Consider the following 21431-nt stretch of genomic DNA (forward strand, 5'->3'; position numbering starts at 1 on the left):
AAGGTAAGAATATTATTTAGACAATGACATATGCTTTTATTGTCATTATTATTTTAAAGTGAATTATAGTTATGTAAAATATTACAACTTTAAAATATTCATAACTCACTTCAACATAATAATATAAATAAAAGAATATGTCATTGTCTAGATAATATTCTTACCTTTAAATTTGATAATAGGTAAATTTACTCTAATATTAAAGCTAACGTCACAAAATGTATTCTTCTGAAAGAAAATTTGTTATGATGAACATGTACGTTAGTAAGACGGAGACAACATATGCGGGTATGGTGTCCTCTTAATAATAAGACCTTATTCAAAATTAATTTTTTTTTTAAACGTTTGTAGCCATAATCTACCTACTTTCTAACATGACATTACATTTTATATACTTAATAACTAATATAAAATTTGGAAGTTATTTGACGCTAATCAAATCCAAAATTCTAGAAGTAAAGTTAGAGTTTTTAGACTTTTCTATAACTTTTTATAAATATGTCTATCTATATTCTAAAGGCATAAAATTTAATATTGTAAAATATGAATACAACGAATCAAAACAATGGTATATTTTAATTTAAGTAGACCTAGTTAAAATCCGTAAACATTATTTACATTTATTATAACTTAATCCTATGTAGTTAGTAGTTAAAACGTTATAACACTATATACATATAGGAACAGAGATAAGTAAATTGGGTTTATGACAATTTATGTTCACAATACTGAATTAAGTCATAATTTCATGTAAGACTTTATTGCATTTATTCACCTCCCTAAACAAACAAACATAATGTATCTATCCCCCTAGCAAATACCTATTACGATATACGTAAACTTGTATACAGAGTGCTCAAGTGCAAAAAGTATTTACGATTTCCCGGGAATTTTTTTCAAATTTTCTTTCCGTAAAAACCTTATAACTTATAAGGACTATTCCGAATAAGCAAAACTCAAAATTAAGTCAAAACGGTCGAGTCGTTTTTGGAACGATGCGATTCCCAACCGAATGGACAGCATTCCATTTTCACTTTTGCACGACGTAGTTGACGATAAGACGTATGTAATATTTCATTATCTATGGTCGTTATCACCCTAGCTCGTGTGCCGCGCGCGTTTGTCGATTTTTCGACTGCTTCGCCGCAATCGACTGTGTACGCCAACATCGATACACCCGTCCCCGCGTCACCTACCGATCAACAGCAACGCACGCACGGCGCGCCGTCAACACAATCGAGACTGAGAACGCGGGTACGCGCGAGCGCGAGTCTCCTATCGATCGCGTCTCGCCACCCGCGATTGTCACCGTCCGCCGCCGCCGACGCGGCTCAACAGTGTCCGGGCACCGCGTTAGTCGTCGCAAAGCTCGTACATTGTACGGTTGTGTACGCCGTACGTTCCGGTGCAACTCTATTTAGTCAATCGTCGTCGTCGTCGTCGTCACTGCGGTGGTCGTTCCAACTGCGGCGCGCACCGTCGTCTCGTTTTCCCCACACGCCCGTCCGGTCCTCCAAAACCGTCGACCGGGCCCTAGGGCCGCAATGTACTTCGCCCTGGCCAAAACGCCGGGCGGCCGTCCGACGACCGTCACCACGGCCGCGATTTCGGAAGACAGCCCGCGGACGTCCGCCGTCCCCGCGCCGTCCGTCTTCTTGCCGCACGCTGAGCCGTCCACGTCCCGGGGCGTCGGCACGAGCCCGGCCCCGTCACCGGGCCCTGAAGCCGACGGTCACAAGCAGCACGTCGACGGGCCGCAGTGCACGCTCGAAGACTACGACATGTCGTCGGATGACGAATACGTGAGGTCCGGGTCCACGTTCAGCGTCGCGCTGGGCCAGTACGTTTTCCAGAGGAACTTGATCGTGAGTGTGCCTGCGCCGCGCGCACCGTGTGTGGTTGGCGGGGGGTCGAAGGGGTGGTGGGTTGTCGGCTGTATTGATATTATTTTCGTTTCTCCGTTCTTCTCCGCCGTCTCCGTCGCGGATTGCTGCGATCGCGTACTCGTACCTACCTTCATAATATTATATTATCGTGTTTACGGACTCAGTGGTGCCGGTTTTTTTTTTGGCTGCACACCCGCCAGACTACGATTTTTTATAATCAATAGGTCGCCGGCGTAGTGTCATTAAAAACACAACCACAGCCCATAAAAATAGAGACGATTTGTACGATATGCCAACAGACACTATCAACCTAGATTAAATTATCATAATAGGCGTATATAAAAATATAATTAAGGACCAAATTTTAAATTGAACCGATTGAAAAAGTATAATTTAGTGCAGGGGTCAACAAGTGATTTCTATTGAAGTCCGGAAGATTAAAATAATAAATAAACGAGACCCGGACAAAAAATGTTTTCGTCAAATCTTTATGATAAATTCATTACACAATCCTATTGAGATATTTTGATGGTGCAGCTTTCTGCATTCTGCGGTCCGGATTTAGACCGCAGTCCGCCAGTTGCCGACCGTTGATTTAGTGTATTTATTTGGAGGTGCGTGGTTCAGTTAGCTCTGGCGATAATGTAGCTTTATCGGTAGGAGACTTCTGTTTATTTTTCCGGTCAAACCAACAGCATCAATCAACCAAAACCTTTTTGTTACCAACAACTGAGACTACTGAGTGTAATTATTTTAATTTGTAAATATGTTTACAAATTATTATTTATTGTTTATTTTTGTTTGAATAAATACTTTTTTTCTCCAATAATCTAGTATGAATTTCTATACATAATAAAACGGTACAATTTGCTAATTGGTATAGTTTAAATTAAATTATATTTATAGGTATAGGAATTAAACCTTAAATCAAACTGATTATTTATACCGGTATGATTTAATGGACCTTGTTGGAAGTGCATGGTTTTTATTTAAATAAATACTTCAATGTTTTATTTTTTCATTATTTATGTAATATGAATTTTTTTTTTTTTTTAGGAAGATACATTTACTCCACCCCAAGACAGCAAAGCTGTTATCGAATATGTAAATTTGAAGTTTGTTGAAAACAATTTTAGATCATTGGGGCTCGATCAAATGTTTGATAAGAATAATATAATGCAAGCTGAACAAGAATTTGATTCGTAAATGAAACATTATATTAATATCACAGTGAATAAACAAATGTATTAATTAAATATTTGCTCAGGTTTGAAATATGGTTCTCTCGCGTGAGGGAGTATGCTGTTGATAGAGAATTTATCAGAGATCTGCGTCTACCATTGTTCTGTCATCTTTATTTGAATCTATATGTTCCACGAAATCATAACCGTTTACAGGCATTATTGAAAAAATTTGAATATTTGTTTACAAGTCCTAGAGGAGTTGTTTATCTACAGGAATTGAAAACTGTTACAAATGTCTTAGATTTATCACCTCGACTTGCATATTTCAGGTAGTTGGTTATAATAATTTAATTGTTTACATTATTATTAATAATATTAAATTTATTATTTCAGACGAAATAAATTTGTATATGGTGTCTCTCCTATGTTTATAAGCAATCTTTATGATTTTTTTCATCCTCATTTCATGCTCAAAGTGGTTTGTATATTATAGTACAATAAAAATATGTTAATCATTATGAAGACATGGTAAAAAAATCAATTATTGTTGTATACTATGCATTGTAATAAAAAAATATTTTTTAAGAATACATCCATATTATTGTCTTTAAAATAAATTAACATAACAAATGAATTTCTGACTGAACTCATGTAGTTTTAATATTAGAGTAAATTTTTAATTGTTCAGTTATAAAGTGTCAAGGTAAATGTATTTGTATTGTCTCATTGGTTTTAATTTTAAAGCTGAAATGTAATGTAAAGTATTAAAATTTAAAAAAGCTCACAATTACTTTTAAATAACATTTTTCTAAAATCCTACAAAAAAACAGATTATATTTTTATCATTAAATCTGATAATAGGTTAATTCATTTTAACTAACTGGTTCTGTATTTGCTATGTTATGCATTTATATATTAAATCAATACACATTTAGTGTCATTTTAAACAAGCTATGTTTATAAGTTTATAACTAAACAAAATATAACATATAGTTATTCAAATGTGCTAATTTAACTATAGAATAATTCACAGGTTGAATTATACTTGTTATATCCCAATATGGAATAAGTTGATAAATCCCAAAAATGAATCATGACTTGTAATGTAGTAAATTAATTAATAATGAGAACAAACCATAATACATTACTTATTCTGTTACCATGTTTTCTAAAGTCATATTTATTAAGTTTAGTTACTGTAGAATACGTTGACTATAAATATTTATAATGCAAAATTAGGTTTGACTAAAATTCAATTTGGTCAACTTTAAAAAATGTAAAAATCAGTAAGATTTAAATAAGTATCATTGTATTATAATATATTATATAATGTGTTTTAATTCTATTTCAATTAATTTATTTCTGCAAGAAAAACATTTTTTGCACTTTGAATTATATAAGATTGAAAACATAATTAATATTATTTCTAATTATATACATTGCACTATAAATATTAAGATAATTTTATACCCGCTTGCGTTGTCACATGATTGTTTCTGTCTTACTAACATACATCATAACAAAATTATGTTCAGCAGAACACATTTAATGTCATTAGCTTTAATATTTTTAAGTTGATTTACCTATTATCAAATTTTAAGGTAAGAATATTATCTAGGACATATCATATGCTTTTATTGATATTATTTTAAAGTGAATTTTAACTATGTACAATTTTATAGCTTTAAAATGTTCATAACTGTCTTTAAAATGATAATATCAATAAAAGCATATGAGATGTCCGAGATAATATTCTTAAATTTAAGTTTTTTACAATAGGTAAATTGACTAGTATGAAATCTAAACATTAAATGTATTCTGCTGAGCGTTAATTTGCTATGATGTATATTAGTAAGACAGAGACAACACATGCAGGTGTAACATCCTTCTTAACATTGTATTAGAGTATAAAAAGTTCAACTTTTCTACTTATTATAATATCTTAAATTGCATACTGTTTTTCTAATAGAATAGTTAATTTATTTATTAATTAAAGGTGTTTCAAGAATGGTTTGATATTAACTATACTGCTTATGAAGATCCAAGAATAATATTTGATGATTATTATGCAAATAACCTAGTACGAGTAAATAATTTAGACAAAGCAAATGCTCCGAAACAAAATAATAATGTTATTGCCAATAAACCTGTATTATGTAAAAAAGTAAGTTTATTATTTATAAAGAATATAAAATGCAATTGTTGCAATTTATTTCAATTTGTAACTTTTTTTGAAGGGCTTATAAAAAGCACATACTCCTAACCTAAAGTATATAAGTATTTATTTTATTATTTCTATATTCTATTAATTTTTTATAGACACTGAATTCAGCTCAAAATAAGAACAACAATCGAAAAGTCAATAATTCTGAAAATGATGTAAGTATACTTATTATAATTTTTCCATACATTATTATTGTATGAATAAGCTGCAAAATACATGTTTTGATTGAGTTCTATGTTAGAATAGCAAATCAAATCCTAAATATCAGGACTAATACTAATTTTGTTTATTATATTAGAAAATATTTGATATGTGTATATATTTTTGTTATTATTAGTATTTTATTTATTTTTCTAGTTTATAATTTAAAATTTCTTTTATATTAATGCTTAAATAATTTTTTGTAATAAAACTAAAAACAATTTTTAAGTTTTTACTCAAGTATAATCAGAAATTTCTTGGATAAAAAACTATGGTTTTTTAACAATTATTTATAAAGTGCATATATTCAACACTATTTTACTACATTTAGTTGTTCAAAATGTTACTTATATATTATGTATAATGGTTAATGGAGTATGCAATTATCAAACTAAGCAACATATTACAGAGGGTGTATTATCTTAAATGTTTATGCATTTTATAGTTGTCCGCCAACAGTAACTAATTGTCAAAAATTTAAACAAGTCAATAATTATTTTTTTTTATTTCAACTTAATGTTTAAATATTTATCAAACATGTAAATTAAGTTAATTTTGTCATAAAGGTAATTTGTTATAAATTTTATTAATTGATTTACTATAATTTATTATTAATATAGTATTATAAACTTACATACATTTTATAATATCACATATATGATATAATTATACACTTTTTTTTTTTAATATTTACTTATTTTGATTCATTTAATAGTTCATAAATTTTTATTAACACATTTTTTTTTCTTATCCATTATTACATTATTTTTATTATTTTTTATCAATAAATTAATATTTTAATTCTAAAGATTGCTTTATTATTAATCAGTTGATTTTTCAGTTTTTATTCATTAAAATTAAATATTTATGCATACTAATTGTACTAAGCACAATATACTATTAGAAATGTTTGCATTTGACTTAAATTATTTAGTTATTGGATGATAATTTGTAAGAAGTGCTGATTCTAAAGATAAATAGTGATTCAATTGTTTAAATAAAAATGTATATCTATTCATTTAAAAAAAATATATACTTTTACCAATCATTTTTAAATTATTAATTATTATTTGAAATAAGATTTGCTTATAATTTCAAATCTAAATATGGTTTTTAAATTATCACACAACAAATTATTCTAAAAGTTAAATTTTTTGTTTTTTATTTTGTATATAAATTATGTTTACCTAAAATTATATGAATACAATGAAATAGATATAAACATATATTTAAAAATAATAGTTTAATCATTTAATAATTTGATGATAAGAATGTACATCTTCAAAAATATAATTTTAGGATATAATTTTATTTTAGCATGGTTTAAGATGTTCTGTTGATAATCTTATGGACTACACATTTTATTTTTCAAATTAGCTATTTGAAGATATTAATCAATAATCATCAATAAACTTGAATGTATATTAAGCGACTTGTTATTATAAAAAACAATATTTATATTATATACATTATTTTTAATGAACACAAATATTTCAATAATTAATTAAAAATATAGTCTTCACTTATTTTGATCTTGCTACAATGAAAAACTAATTAAATTTATTTAAATTCAATAAGTATTAGAAAACGATTCTTAGATAATATTATTTACCATGTTATTTTTATCAAATAGCTTATTTTTATTTTAGTTTAATTTTGTTGATTAAACAAAAATATAAATATATGTTTACTAATTTATATTTAACTGTCAATTATTAGAATCCTTTAAGTATTTAATAAATTTAACTTAATTTTTTTTTTATTATTGCATTTATTCTTTATGATTTAAAAAATTAATACAAGTAATCATGTAATACTCTTTTGAGAATTGGATCAAAAATAAATGATCAATATTAATTTAACCTTTTAATTGTAATATGAATTACTTCCCTTGCCACCTAATATTATTTTTATAATTAATATTTTTTTATTTCATTTTTGTTAATGAATAAAAATCAAGTTTTACAATAATCAACGCCCTTCTACAAGTAAAGATTTTGTTGGACATCAAAACTCTAACTCCAGTCATCAAGGACCCAATTCCAAAAAAGTAATTTCATTACCTCAAAGCCTTAATTTTATACACATCAAAACTATAGTAAAATGTTTGTATTTTATTTTAAATACTTAATACATTTAGTTTGCTAACAAAGATGTTGAAGATCCACAAAACAATTTAACAAATTCAGAACTAGATGAAGTAAATATTATTTTAAAAATGATGCATTTTCAAATACTGACATAGAATTTATTGATTATTTGTAAACAGTCTACTGAAAATTCTGAACAGTCTTCATTGGAGGATCATTGCCTAGAACCAAGATCTAGACGATCAAAGAAGGTATGCTTTAATATTATTTTTATATATTTTAATACCATATTTTGTAATTTTATTTTTTATATTTAAAAATATTATTTTGTTATATTTTCAATTTGTTATGAGTTTTTAATAATAAAAATTATTTTTAAAATTAAAATCATATATAATATTTTTACTATGATAAATATTTTCAAAACAATATAGTTTAGACTTAAACACAATCTATAAATCTCCTTGAAAAGGTGTGTGGTGGAAATATAATGGCATTATAATAAAAATAATAATTCTAAATCTATAATTTACAAAAAACATGATAATATATTCAATTTATGTTTCAAACAACTCTCTAATTTATATAATTAATTCTTTAATTTTTATTTTTGTCACAAAAAAAAAAAGTGAGTATTTCATTTAAATTTCTGGCTCTTGAAAAGTAAAACTGCACTTTTTTGGGGTTTTAGATTTTTATAAACAGTAAAAATAAATATTAACCCCCTCTCTCATCCATATTTATGCAAAATATTTTCTTTATTTACCTTGATTTTGACCATGAATTGGGAATTTAAATGCTATGCGGATTTTTAATATTTTTAAAGATTATTAGGTGTTATAGAATGGCTTAGGAAATTTTATCAACATTTTTAATTAATATTCAGGGTATCTACTTTAAATTATAAAATACATTTTTAGTTTAGGAATTTTTTAAATTTTTGTGTCATAAAATATTTTAAAAAACTACTATATTATAATAAGTTGAAAACAATAATGAATTTGTATAAATAAATATTAGTTCTGTGTATTATAATATAGTTTTAATTTTTAATTTGAGTTTTATTTTATTATATTTTTAACATTAATATCTATTTATTATTTATTATTATTATTTATTTATTTTTAATATAATTGATTTTAAATTAAGTTAAATAATAATAACATACATATTATTTTGAATTGTAATAAGAAAAATTTCAAAAGAAAACATATCAGACGTAACAGAGACAATACTTCATCGTATGAACGAGAATCAAGAAGACTTAAGGTAATTGATATATTAGTGAACTTATAATTCATACCTAAAAATTGTTTACAAATATTTCATACAATTTTTCTAAATTAAAAATGAATAGAAATTTTGCGGAGAAAAGTATGATGACACCAGTTCACAAAATAAATCAACAAGTCATCAAGAAAATTCAAAATTGTCTGAAGAAGTAAATCAACATTATAATTTTTTTCAAGTATTGAATTTCTATAAAATGTATTAAAATTAATCATTAAAATGTTGACTGAAAAGTCATCTAGAGAAGGACAAAGTTCATGTAACCAGAAAGAAGTTGAAGAAGAAAGAATAATATTACGGATCTCGAGAAAGTCTAACAAATTAAGCGTTGTAATTATAACTTATATTTATTCATTTAATTTGAAATTTTTTAAAATTTACGTTTGCACTAGTATTGTTAATTCATTGACCATTTTAATTTATAATTCAGTTGTCATGATAAGCTGATTTTTTTTACCTATTTAATAGTATTGGCTTAAAAATGTAATTCATAAAAGAAATATAATGTATGACGAATTAATGATGAATAATTAATTATTATTATTGATTTTTTTTTGATTTTTCCCTTGATTTATTACCATTAATATTTTATAAACATTATTCAGGATTTAAAATTGCTTACATAAATATTTTTATTTTCAATGTCATAAGAACATTTATTTAAACAAATTCAAATTTACAGAATGTTACATTAGCATTAATACATAGCGTTTAAATAATTATGTTAGATTATTTAAAATTTATTTGTTTGTTAAAAGCAATTTTTATTAGAACAATATTATTTTATAAAATGTGTTTACCCATTATTAGATGCTTAAGAGGACGTAGAACCTGCATTTGTTGTCTCCATCTTATACATGTGCGACATAGCAAATTTTCATTCACTATTTTCAATATTGTGCTATTAGTTTTGATATTAGATTAAACTGACTTATTATAAAATTTAAAGTAAGATAATTATCCAGGGCCCCACGTAGTCTTTTATTGATATTATTATTTTTAAGTAAGTTATGATCTTTTTGAAACAACATTTTAAAATGATCATAATTTACTAAAAAAAAAAAATATCAATAAAAGGCTACATGGGTCCCTGAATAATTATCTTACCTTTAAATTTTATAATAGGTCAGTTTACTCTAATATCAAAACATGTCGCACGTGTGTAAGACAGAGACAACACATGTGGGTACTACATCCTCTTAAGGTACTTTGATAATAATATGCTAATTTTAAAATTGTTGTAGGTAGAAAAAACTAAAAAATACACAATATAATATAAATAAGTGAAAAAATAATAAAAAGATTTAAATCATATCTATAATTTCAAGTTTTAAATCATTAAAAAAAGTAATGGTTAATTCAATCATGAAAACTTAGTTCAACTATAATAAACCAGTTTTACATAATATATTATAATCTTGATACAGCAACATATTTCTGATGTTGTATGTAGTGTTATATTTTAATATATCTATTTTTATCTTATTTTGAAAAGATTGTCAGTAATGAGAAGAAAGAACCTAATGATTCCAAAAATCCTATGTTGGAGAAATCAAGCGAAGAACAAGTAATTGTATTATTATTTTAGTTATTTAATTTTATTACATAAATATTTACCTTTACTTTAAAATATATGAAATGTTTAACTATCATAATTCATTTAAGCAGTTTATTATTTGTTACTCTTTATTATTGTAAATGTAGAATTTTTAATTTTTAGAAGATTCAAACTGTCTTGTTGGAAAATAACAAAACTCTATATCAGTGGTTCCCAATTAGCATTGAGCCACAAACCCCTAGCTAAGACTTTAATTGAATGGGGACCCCTCTTGTTTGTGATTACTTACTTTTCAATTTTATTTAATTATATCATTAATTGTCGACCTTTTTCGCGATAATCGAGTGTATCTATTTATCTATTTATTAATAATACCTGGAATTTCACACCACTACGTGTTTAATAATTCCACTAAAATAAAATAAAAATATCACTTCAGTACTACATAACCACGGACCCCTGGGGGTCCGCGGACCACCAATTGGGAACCACTGCTCTATATATTATAGATGAGTATTAAAATTTAATCAGATGTGGTTATCAGTTGATTTTTGACATAGCTAGAAATGTTTGGGTTTTGAATTTATTTTTGCTTTTGAAAAAAAGTACTTTTATTTATTATGTTCAATTTTGACAATTATTGTAATAATTTTGAATTACTATTATGTTAAAATAATAATAAGGTAGGTAAATGGAAATCACCGTTGTACATTAGATATCAAGGTTAGGAACTTGTTATTAATAAATTACTTAAATGAATTTTATTAAATTTGAATTCAGTAATAACCCATTATATATGATAAAAAACAATTTTAAGTGAAGACTATCTAAATTTTGGTGACCACGGTTATCAAATAATTATTTTAATAACAATACTTATCGGATTTGTGTAAAACATCTAGCTTTTTCTTAATTTTTTTATTTATTTTACTCTATTATAAAAGATGCACTGCATTTTTAATTTTAACTTCTCAAGAATACTAACTAGATCCAATCCAAAACCACCTCGAAGTGAAAATTTAGTTATTTTATCGTCTATTTATCATGTACACAGACGACAGACACAAAAAAAAACACACATTGTAAAATTAATACATTTATCGCTTCGCTCAGAATCTATAACTTAATTCATTGTTTAGAGATTATTTTTGACATTGTTCAGTTTTTATTAACTTAAATTAAATGATTACTTTATACATTCACTAATAATGTTAACAATATAATTTTTTTTAAGTTAACTATAAAATATATGTGAAAATCTCTTCTTTTTTTATTATACAATATACTATTGATATTACACTAGCATTTATTTTAACAAAACTAAAACAAAAAGTAATATTTTTGTTTTTAATTAAAACTTATAAATTAAAAAAAAAAAATATATGAATTATGAATAATTATACTTAAATAAATGGGGGAATAAAACAAAGAAAATAGAAGGAATTCAAAATTCAATTTAAAATATTATCTAATGGTAAAAATATTTATGATGTCTTTATTTACATGATATATATTTGTATCAAAAATGTTGTTAATTTATTCTTATTTTGTTAAAAATGAATGAAATTTTTAAAATAAAAATTATTTTAATTATATTATGTTTATTAATGTTTATAAAAAAAATTATCTTATCAAATAAATAGGTATACTGTAGTATTCAAATTTATTTTTTAAACTTATCTTTCCAATAACTAGTAAATGGAAAATAATAAACACTTTAAATATGTTTATTTATTTTTAAGATATCAAACGATGGGAAAAAGTCTCGTAATCTCCGAAAAAAACATAAATCAAGAGGCAAAAAAAAATCAAATGAAGTAAGAATAAAATTATTTATATTATTTTATGACTCTATTTTCAATAATACAATACAACTTTCCTTAACCTTGTTAAACATATATATTAAAAAAAATATTTTATCTATTCTATTAATATTGATAAATAGGATATTGTATTTAAAATTAATTTTATTTATATTTTTGGAAGATATCAAATGATGAAGTACAATTGCGGAAGAAAATTAAATCAAGTGACAGAAGAAAATCTACTAGTGATGAAAATAGTCGTTTATGTGAAAAATCATCTGAAGTAAGATTACAATTATCTTCCATCCCTATTTTATAAGATTTAATCAACAACTATAGACTTTTATTTTAAATTCTATGTAGATATTTATATGTTATTGTTATTAATTAAATACCTATTGTAGTATTAAATAATATTAATAAAACTTAAATACCTAGTTAATTTAATTTTATACTATATTAAAAAATTATTTTTTTATTTTTTTAAATAAAATAATTAATTAAAAAATAATAGTTTCATTTAATTTTATTTTGAGATAAGAACAACTGTGATAATAATATTTATATTTAAATTTATAGTAAACAGTATATTGCAAATCGCACATAACTTACTTTTATTTTATAATTGTATACATTAACTGAATATAAACTATTTATTTAAATGTATAATTACCGAATCAATAATCATTAATAAGTTCATAACTTCATAAGTTTTTCTATAAAATTTTTTTTTGTATTATAGAATATTATTTTATTTTTTATATGATTATAATAGAATTATTAATAAAAGATTATAAACAAAATAACCTTAATATATGTTTATCTATTTGTTTTGAAAATATAGTAACTAAAAATATCTAAACCTAGACTCCGTATTAGTGAATAGAATATGCATTGCATTTTATTTAATATTTAGTCAAAAAACATGAAATATGTTTAATTTTGAGCCAGATTAGCAATGAATGGTAGATGAAAAGTAATAATTTAACGTTATGTATATTTTTGAAGGTATCTGATAATGAAGAAAAAAAGTATAAAAGACAAAAGAAAAATAGTAGAAGCAAATTTACAAGTGATGATAGTAACATGCAAATGAGTGAAAGCTTATCTGAAGTAAGATAAAAATGATTTTATTTTATAATTTATAAAATGCCTATTAAAAAATCTTTTTTGTGTCGTTATTTACAATAAGATAAATATTATTTAAAAAAATTATTTTAATTTTAATCTATACTTAACTATACTTAATTCAAGTTAAAAATGGTATTCAGTGGTATTAATTCAACAAAACCCTATCTATAAACCTGCTATGTAATGATACACACCAATGCCCAAATCGGCTACTTAGCTTATTTCTTAACTTAAATTAAGTATAGAAATGAGTGAAAAATGAAACTCAATAATACAGTGTAATTCTTTTATCCTCCAACAACATTCATTATTTAAAAAATGTTATAGATTTTGAGATAATGAGTGTTGTTCGTTTAATAAAAGCATTGCCCATTATAATAGTCTAAATTTTTAAAGGTATCCGACAATGAAGAAAAAAAGTTTAAACGACAAAAAAAAAGTGGCAAAAGCAAATCTTCCAGCGACGATAATATGAATATGAGTGGCTTGTCTGATGTAAGAGTTATATAATCTTACTTTTATTTATAAGATTTTATTATTGCTTATTTAAAAAACACTTTTTTAAATTTCTAGAATTATATACATGATAAATATCTATTTTAAAAATGTAAAAATACTTTATCTATATCCAGACTAGTAATAAGTGAGAAATTTAAACAATAATTTTACTTGTATACATTTTTGAAGATATCAAACGATGGTGAACAAAAGCAAAAACAGCAAAATAAAAGAAGCAAAAGCAAATTTACCAGTGATGATGATAATCATACATCTGAAGTAAGAATAAAATATTTCCCATTACAACATGATTTACTAACAAAACAAAAAATATTAACACATTTTCAATCTTCTACAAGATTGGAAATTAAAACTTCAATTCTTATAATGTATACAATGTTGAATGTATTTAATGATATGATTGACCAGGTAAATATTATACTACACATTTGGTTGTGAATTTATACAAAAATCTCATTGGAAATGTACTTTTAGTTTTTTCCAAATTTTTCAATTTTCCAATTTTTTTGTTAGAAAAAACCTTATTCAGGCTATTACAAATAACGAAAATTAAAAAGAAAAAAATGGGCTCAATTGATCCATCTGTTTTAAAGTTAAGCGCTTACCAACGAACAGCATTTCATTTTTATTTACATACATTGTTTTAAAAACATCTTAAATGTTTAATATAATATTACCAGAAAATTATTTAGTGTAATATTAATAATAATTTTTATTATGTATATTTAAAGATATCAAGTGATGAAAAGAATTTTCAAAAACCACAAAAGAAACAAAAATTAAGAGGCAATCAAAAATTTGACAATTATACAGATGATAGTAATTTATCTGGAAGCTCGGCTGAAGTAAGAACAAATTTAAAATTCCATTTAAAAACAAAATAACAATTTGTTTCATAAATATTTATTAGTAAATTAAAAAATCAAAAATGCTTGATATAAGTTTATACTAAAATTATAATAAATAAGATATTAAAGCAATTTTAATGTTTTGCATTTTTGTGAAGGTCTCAAGTGATGACGAAATTTCAAGCAGCAACAATGAAAATCAAAAATCGAAAAACAGAAGAAAATATAAACACTCTGATGATAATAGTAGTCTGAGTGGAAGTTCATCTGAAGTAAGAGTATAAATAATATCTTTATTTCTTTAGATGAGCTAAGTGTTTATAAATTTAAGGATTCTTTGGAGGATTCCAGTTCATTGTATTCATCTTATGATGAAGAAATTATGATGCATAAATTTGTTAGACATGACAAAAAGTCAGCTCAACATTTACGTTATGTAATTATCAATTTTTATTACTTTTTTATTTGTTTTAAATTTATGTAATTGTTTAAAAATAATTTGCTTTATGTATTTAAGGAAACTTCACGTCGTTTAAAACATATAAACATCACTAAAATTGATTTGAAAAACCTTGATGAAGATTGGTTTCTACGTACTACTAAACAAATAATCTTGAAAAATTGTAGCAAGTATGTATAAGAATGATTTATTAAATCTTAAAATATTAAAAAATAATTTTAATATACTTGAATATACCCTTTATTTTGCAATACATATAAACAAGAATTATGTATTAAAATAAAATTTTTTTAAGTATACCTTAATTTTTTAAGTAAATTTTAATAAAGTGTAGAAATAAGTGATAAATTTAGTATTGTTTCTTTAAAAAAATATATTATTGATTGTTATTGCTTTTAGATTATCATGTTCTATTTTGACTTCTGATCTAAAGTTGGTTGCTGCTGGTTCATTAGATTCTTTAATTTATTTATGGGAGAGACCTACTCAACAACCTGTACCGGAAAAAACTGATATTCTACATACCATTGGAAATATAAATCCCAGCAATTTTACATCATCAGTACAAGGAAACAATTTGATGGAATAGTAAATACTTCTACCATATTTTAACTTGTCTTTAAATACACAAATAATTTAACTATCAATGTATTTTAAAGTTTGGACAAAAGTACAGCCTTTGTATTACGTGGACATGGTGGACCTATATTTGATTTAGCTGAATTACCATCAGCTAAAATCCTTCTCAGTGCATCCAATGATAAAACTTACAGAGCTTGGGATATGGTATCAAAACATTGTTTAGAAGTATACAAGTGAGTTACTGTACATTTAAGTATTTTAGTGGATAAAATAACATAATTTTGTAATAAAATTAATAATACAATATTATTAATCAAAATAAAATTAAAAATTTTATATAATTAGGATTAACATTTTTACTTAGTAAAACTTAATAATATAGCTCCTTATTCACAACTGGAGAATTTCAAATTTGTGTTTGCTAAAAGAACTTAAATTATTTACACGATTTTTCAGTGAACATGAACACAGAACATGGTGTATTGCTGCTTGTCCATATAGCTTACAAGTAGCCACAGGATCTTGCGAGGGCGCTAGCTGTTTATGGTTTTTGAACTATAAACGGCCATTAAGAATTTTTATGGGTCATCTCGATGATATTTTGGTAAGATTATAATATGAAAATAATATTTTAATAATTGATAATTAATGATTATTTTTTACAAATTATATTTCAGGTTCTAAAATTTCATCCAAATCAAGTGCTCTTAGCTACTGGTTCATCGGATAAAACTGTTAGAGTATTCGAACTTACAACTGGAGAATGTCATAGACTTTTAATGGGACACTCTGATTATATCACCTGTTTAGAATTTAATGCTCAAAATCCTAATTATCTAGCATCTGCTTGTAAGTCATATTTTATTTTGTAAAGGAAGGTTGGTTACTTTAAATAAGGCACTAGTTTATAAAAGTATATAATATTAATCTAGTGTTACAAATCTTATGAAATAGTATTTCAAAATGCAAAATTATTTATAGTGTTTTTATGGAACCCATAAACCCCCCATATACCTAATATTACTTCTTAAGTAAAAACTAATTTATTTTTTTTATAGAAAAAATTTAGTTTATTATTCATTAATTTAGTAACACTTATAAACATATTATTTTATGTATTAATATTATATATTTTCAATTTAAGTCAAAACATAATGCCTCGCCCTGATTTACCCAACAATAATTTTATCTTTATAAATTAGCTTGTAACATATAAAAATATTTATTTTCAGCTGGTTGCGGGGAAATAATTGTATGGGATGTACCATCTAGTGAATTGGTATGGAAGATTAGAGTTGGCAACATGTTATTTTCGGATCTGGCATGGTTAACCAAAGATATATTATTGGCTTCGTTAACTAGTGGTATCGTCTTGAAATGTGACACTACGCTGTAAGTAAAATATATTGAAGATGCATAATATTTATTTCAATTATTTATTATTATTATTTTTTTCTTATTAGGAATTATGTAGATTCTTTCTGTAAAGTAAAAGGATTTGAAACTACATTTGATCGTCTTATGTCTTTACAAATGTTCGACAATACAGTATATACAATTGGCATTCCTGATAAATCAGGTGGTCTTAAACCAATACCTAAAAGAAACAAAGAGAAATCTTCACAAATGAAAAATGAACAAAAATCACATAGAGAATCTTCACCTTTATCTAAACTATTTTTCCCGCAACATATTATTGATAACGATGGAAATTCAATGAAACCTTTACGTGGACTGAGTTCGGCTGTATCGAATCCTCCTTATAATTATGAATATCAATTGAATACTAATGATCAATTTAAAAAATCAACACCACCAAATTTTTTGAACATGAATTTAAGATCTGCACCATTTAATTTATCTGCTGATGAAATATCTAAATTACGCCCCGAATATCTATCAGAAAATATACGATTAGTACCAGCAGTAGCTATAACTAATAATCTTCAAAATGCTTACCTATTGCCAATTCAACAAAATGTTCGAACAACCAGTCAAAACTCTACTAACATCCATTCAACAAATGATCAGTTACCGAGTACGAGTAAATCACATAAAATAAATAAAACTCCAGGACCATCTAAGTCAAAAATAACAACAGCAAAACAACATAACTTTGGTAATAGTAGTTTAACAATGCATACAAGTATTCAACACATGCAAATAAAAACAACTACAGTTAAAGAACAACTGCATATAGATGATCAGCGAGAAACCAATACGTTAGTCCAACAGTATCTACAAACAACTAGCACAAGTATTCATAAGCAGCAAACTTCAAACCTAATGCAAGTTACACGTTCTGGGATGAGCTCTCAATTACTTCAGAATAGCATTGTGCAGCAAGAGCAGCAGCAACAGAGTGTGGGAAGTAATGTAAGTGTAACTGGGACAAATGTTCAACAGCAGCAGTCATTACAACAGATGCGGTCAAATACAAATTTAACCAAAGGGAATGTTCAACAGCGCTTATCCTCTCCACAAACAAATAATCGATTGTCTAATGCCAACATTACTCAACGTCCATCTCCTAGACAAAGCCCTAATAAATCATCTTCTTTGGACTAAACGTGCACAGGTCAACAAACTCGCATGCCTTGATGACTGATACCACTGATGATTGGTAAGCTTGGTTCAAGCTATTTAATGATTCTGAATTAAAAAATATATACCTCTACTTACTACTTATTTAGATATAATTATTTTCCAATATTTAATTCTTAGTATTTGTAATCATAAGTTATACACTATTTATACATTTTATATTTTATCTTTTTAAGTAAAACAAAACTATTACAATTATTATTTTATTTTTAAATTTAAATTATACTTTAATTTATTATACTACATCCGCGGTTTTTAAACCTATATTGGCTCCCAGGGGCATCATAGGTTATTATCAAGGAAGCTTTATCTGCAGTAGATAATGTTTAATTGTTTATTTTATTATTATCATTTATATTGGAGGCATTTAAATTGCTTTCAAAAATGAAAAAACCAGGAAACAAAAGATTGAAAACCTCTATAATACACTATTATTTTATACTTGATGTTATTTGTGTAAATGACATTTATAATTTTATGAAAATAAGATAATTATTTTTATCATTTGTTTTTATGTTTAATTTTTATAGTTAAATATTATTTTTTATTTATTCTATAATTGGTTTGAAACAAATGTATTATATGCTAATATAATCAAATAGCATAAGATAATTCTTACCATAAGTATAAAATGTATGTTATGCGTTTTTAAGATATTAATTATTATTAATCAAGTTTATTCAATTTGAAACAACCGTGCAGTTTAAATATAAAAATATTAATGTTAAGAATTCAATTTAGTTTTGAATCATAAATGGAAAACTTACAATATTTTCATTAACAGAAAAACCATTTTTAAAAATTTAATAAGTTATTTCTTTTGAGTGATTTTAAATCACATTATGTAATAATTAATCTTACAAATTTAAATTTAAGTACAATTTTTTACTCAAACAATTTTTTTAATAAAATATTAATGTATCACATATATTTTGATTCTTATTAATTGAACCAAAAATTAAAAGTAAGAACTGCAATTTGTTGTCCATCATTTGACTAAGTGTTAATTTTTATGTTATCATTGTAATACCTATGCATTTGTATTAAATTTATTGCTGCAAATGTTTTTTTTTCAAAAGATTATGTTCTTTGAAAAATAAAATCATATAGACATTAATAAATCATGTTCAAAATAATTATTATGTATAATTTATGTCTTAAGTTTTTTATTTGCATTTTATATAATATGTAATCGGAGCAAATTTATTTATAAAAATTACTCATTAATAAAATAACCAATCCTATTAAGAGAATGTTATACCTGCATGTGTTGTCTCCGTCTTACTAACATAGTAATGTAGATCATAGCAAATTTTCATTCAGCAGAACAGATTTTGTGATGTTAGCTTTAATATTAGAGTAAATTTACCTATTATCAAATTTAAAGGTAAAAATATTTTTTAAAAAATCTCATATGCTTTTATTGATATTATCATTTTAAAGTGAGTTATAGCTTTGTAAAATATTACAATTTTAAAGTATTCATATCTCACTTTAAAGTGATAATATCAATAAAAGCATATGACATTCTCTAGATATTATTCTTACCTTTAAATTTGATAATAGGTAAATTTACTCTAATATTAAAGTTAACATCTCAAAATCTGTTCTGCAGAACGCGAATTTGCTGTGATCTACATTAGTAAGACAGAAACAACACATGCGGGTATAACGTCCTCTCAGCAGTTCAAAATTACATACATACATTTAAAATAGTCGATACGGATTATTGATATCATTCTGTAATGTACATCACACGCTGATTCTACATAGAAATAATGAATTAAAACAAAACAATGTTTATATTTTTAAAAATATTTGTATTGACCTGTTAGCAATGGAAAACCTTAGATATTATTTTATCTATTAATTTCATTAAATGTTTAAACTTGATAATTGACATTTGGGTCATAAAAATTAATACATTTTTTTAGACGTCTATTCAATAGTTATGATTTTCTCTTATGTGCAAAAACATGTACAATTTAAATCTTACTTTTTATCAGAAAAACATTGCTCACAAAAACTTTACATTTTGATTGAATTTAGTAAAACATCTTTGAAATTAAAAAAAAAATATTGCATTTGTGTAATTTCTTCTAATAATAAGTTATGTTCTGTAGTAAAGGTCTTCAACCTTTCTAGGCTGTGGACCACCTATTGTTTTAAAGAAATCTTATGGACCAAATTCATGATAAAAATATATATTAAATGATTAACAATGCTATATGATATGCTTTAAATGTGTTCACATACCACAAATAACGAAGAAGTGGATTGCGGGTGTAAGACCCTTGATTTATTGTATTGTCATTAATCTAATTTAACATTTAGTCTTAACCAGCATTTGATCATAATTTTTTTTCAGATATAATATAATAATGACCATTTTATGTTTTGTGTATGAATTTCTATAACTTATTTTTAAGAATACTTATAATTTTTTTTTTTATTGCTTGTAAACTATTAACCAATGGTGTGTACAATTTTTATTATATTATAAAAGTGAAAAAATAAATTTTGCGATAAAAGTATAAAAATTATACATTTATCTATGAATTAATAAAACTTTTAGTTTGAATACTTGCACATTTATTCCTAATCAGAAAAATTCTTGTCTGATATAACTAACAAATATCTTATTTAAGCAAATATAACTAAACGAGCTGTTTGTGGATTTCAAAGTGAATTGGTAATTATTCAAATCAACAACTTTATAATATAAATAATCTTAATGTAGATACTTTACAGTTTACGCTATTTATCAATTGGAATGTTGTATGCCATAAAACCTTTTGATTTTATGGTGTTAATAGCTGTATTTAGTTATAAAGATTTTTATTAAAACTTTTACATGGAAAGATAAATTGAAAGTTCATCTTTCATTGGATCCTTAAGATTCTGGAGATGAAGACAAAATATTTTGTCATTTACTTCCATGGTTGCATGATAAAAAACAATAATAATTAAATATGAACGATATGATACAATTACATTTCTTTCAATATAACTAAAGTATCAATGCCAAAAAATATACGTGTTAAAAGAA

General features: G+C 25.0%; 1 protein-coding gene across 5 annotated transcripts; it reads left to right on the top strand.

Moving 5' to 3' along the window:
• The first annotated feature begins 1341 nt into the window (after positions 1-1341).
• LOC113558416 lies at positions 1342-18815 on the top strand. Of its 5 annotated transcripts, none has more exons than XM_026963864.1 (28): positions 1342-1865; positions 2943-3088; positions 3154-3399; positions 3464-3548; positions 5067-5234; positions 5390-5449; positions 7456-7545; positions 7636-7695; positions 7765-7836; positions 8777-8854; positions 8943-9026; positions 9110-9205; positions 10371-10442; positions 12176-12250; positions 12420-12521; positions 13247-13351; positions 13766-13864; positions 14057-14146; positions 14620-14733; positions 14895-15008; positions 15068-15172; positions 15254-15366; positions 15596-15784; positions 15856-16011; positions 16235-16382; positions 16456-16627; positions 17011-17170; positions 17242-18815. In XM_026963864.1, the coding sequence occupies exons 1-28, from the start codon at positions 1545-1547 to the stop codon at positions 18344-18346; spliced, it is 4425 nt and encodes a 1474-aa protein (XP_026819665.1). In that variant the 5' UTR covers positions 1342-1544; the 3' UTR covers positions 18347-18815. The 5 variants fall into 5 exon arrangements, with proteins under 5 accessions (XP_026819665.1, XP_026819667.1, XP_026819668.1 ...); XM_026963865.1 differs by having other exon boundaries at positions 1545-1865; positions 15080-15172; XM_026963866.1 differs by lacking the exons at positions 8777-8854; positions 8943-9026; positions 9110-9205.
• Positions 18816-21431: the final 2616 nt, after the last annotated feature.

This window comes from Rhopalosiphum maidis, chromosome 3, assembly GCF_003676215.2.
Source record: "Rhopalosiphum maidis isolate BTI-1 chromosome 3, ASM367621v3, whole genome shotgun sequence".
Taxonomy (NCBI): domain Eukaryota; kingdom Metazoa; phylum Arthropoda; class Insecta; order Hemiptera; family Aphididae; genus Rhopalosiphum; species Rhopalosiphum maidis.

Coding starts and splice junctions, on each gene's coding strand:
- LOC113558416 (XM_026963864.1), top strand. CDS start 1,545: ATGTACTTCGCCCTGGCCAAAACGCCGGGCGGCCGTCCGACGACCGTC. Junction 1,866..2,942: donor TTTTCCAGAGGAACTTGATC/GTGAGTGTGCCT, acceptor TTTTTTTTTTAG/GAAGATACATTTACTCCACC. Junction 17,171..17,241: donor TTGAAATGTGACACTACGCT/GTAAGTAAAATA, acceptor TTTTCTTATTAG/GAATTATGTAGATTCTTTCT.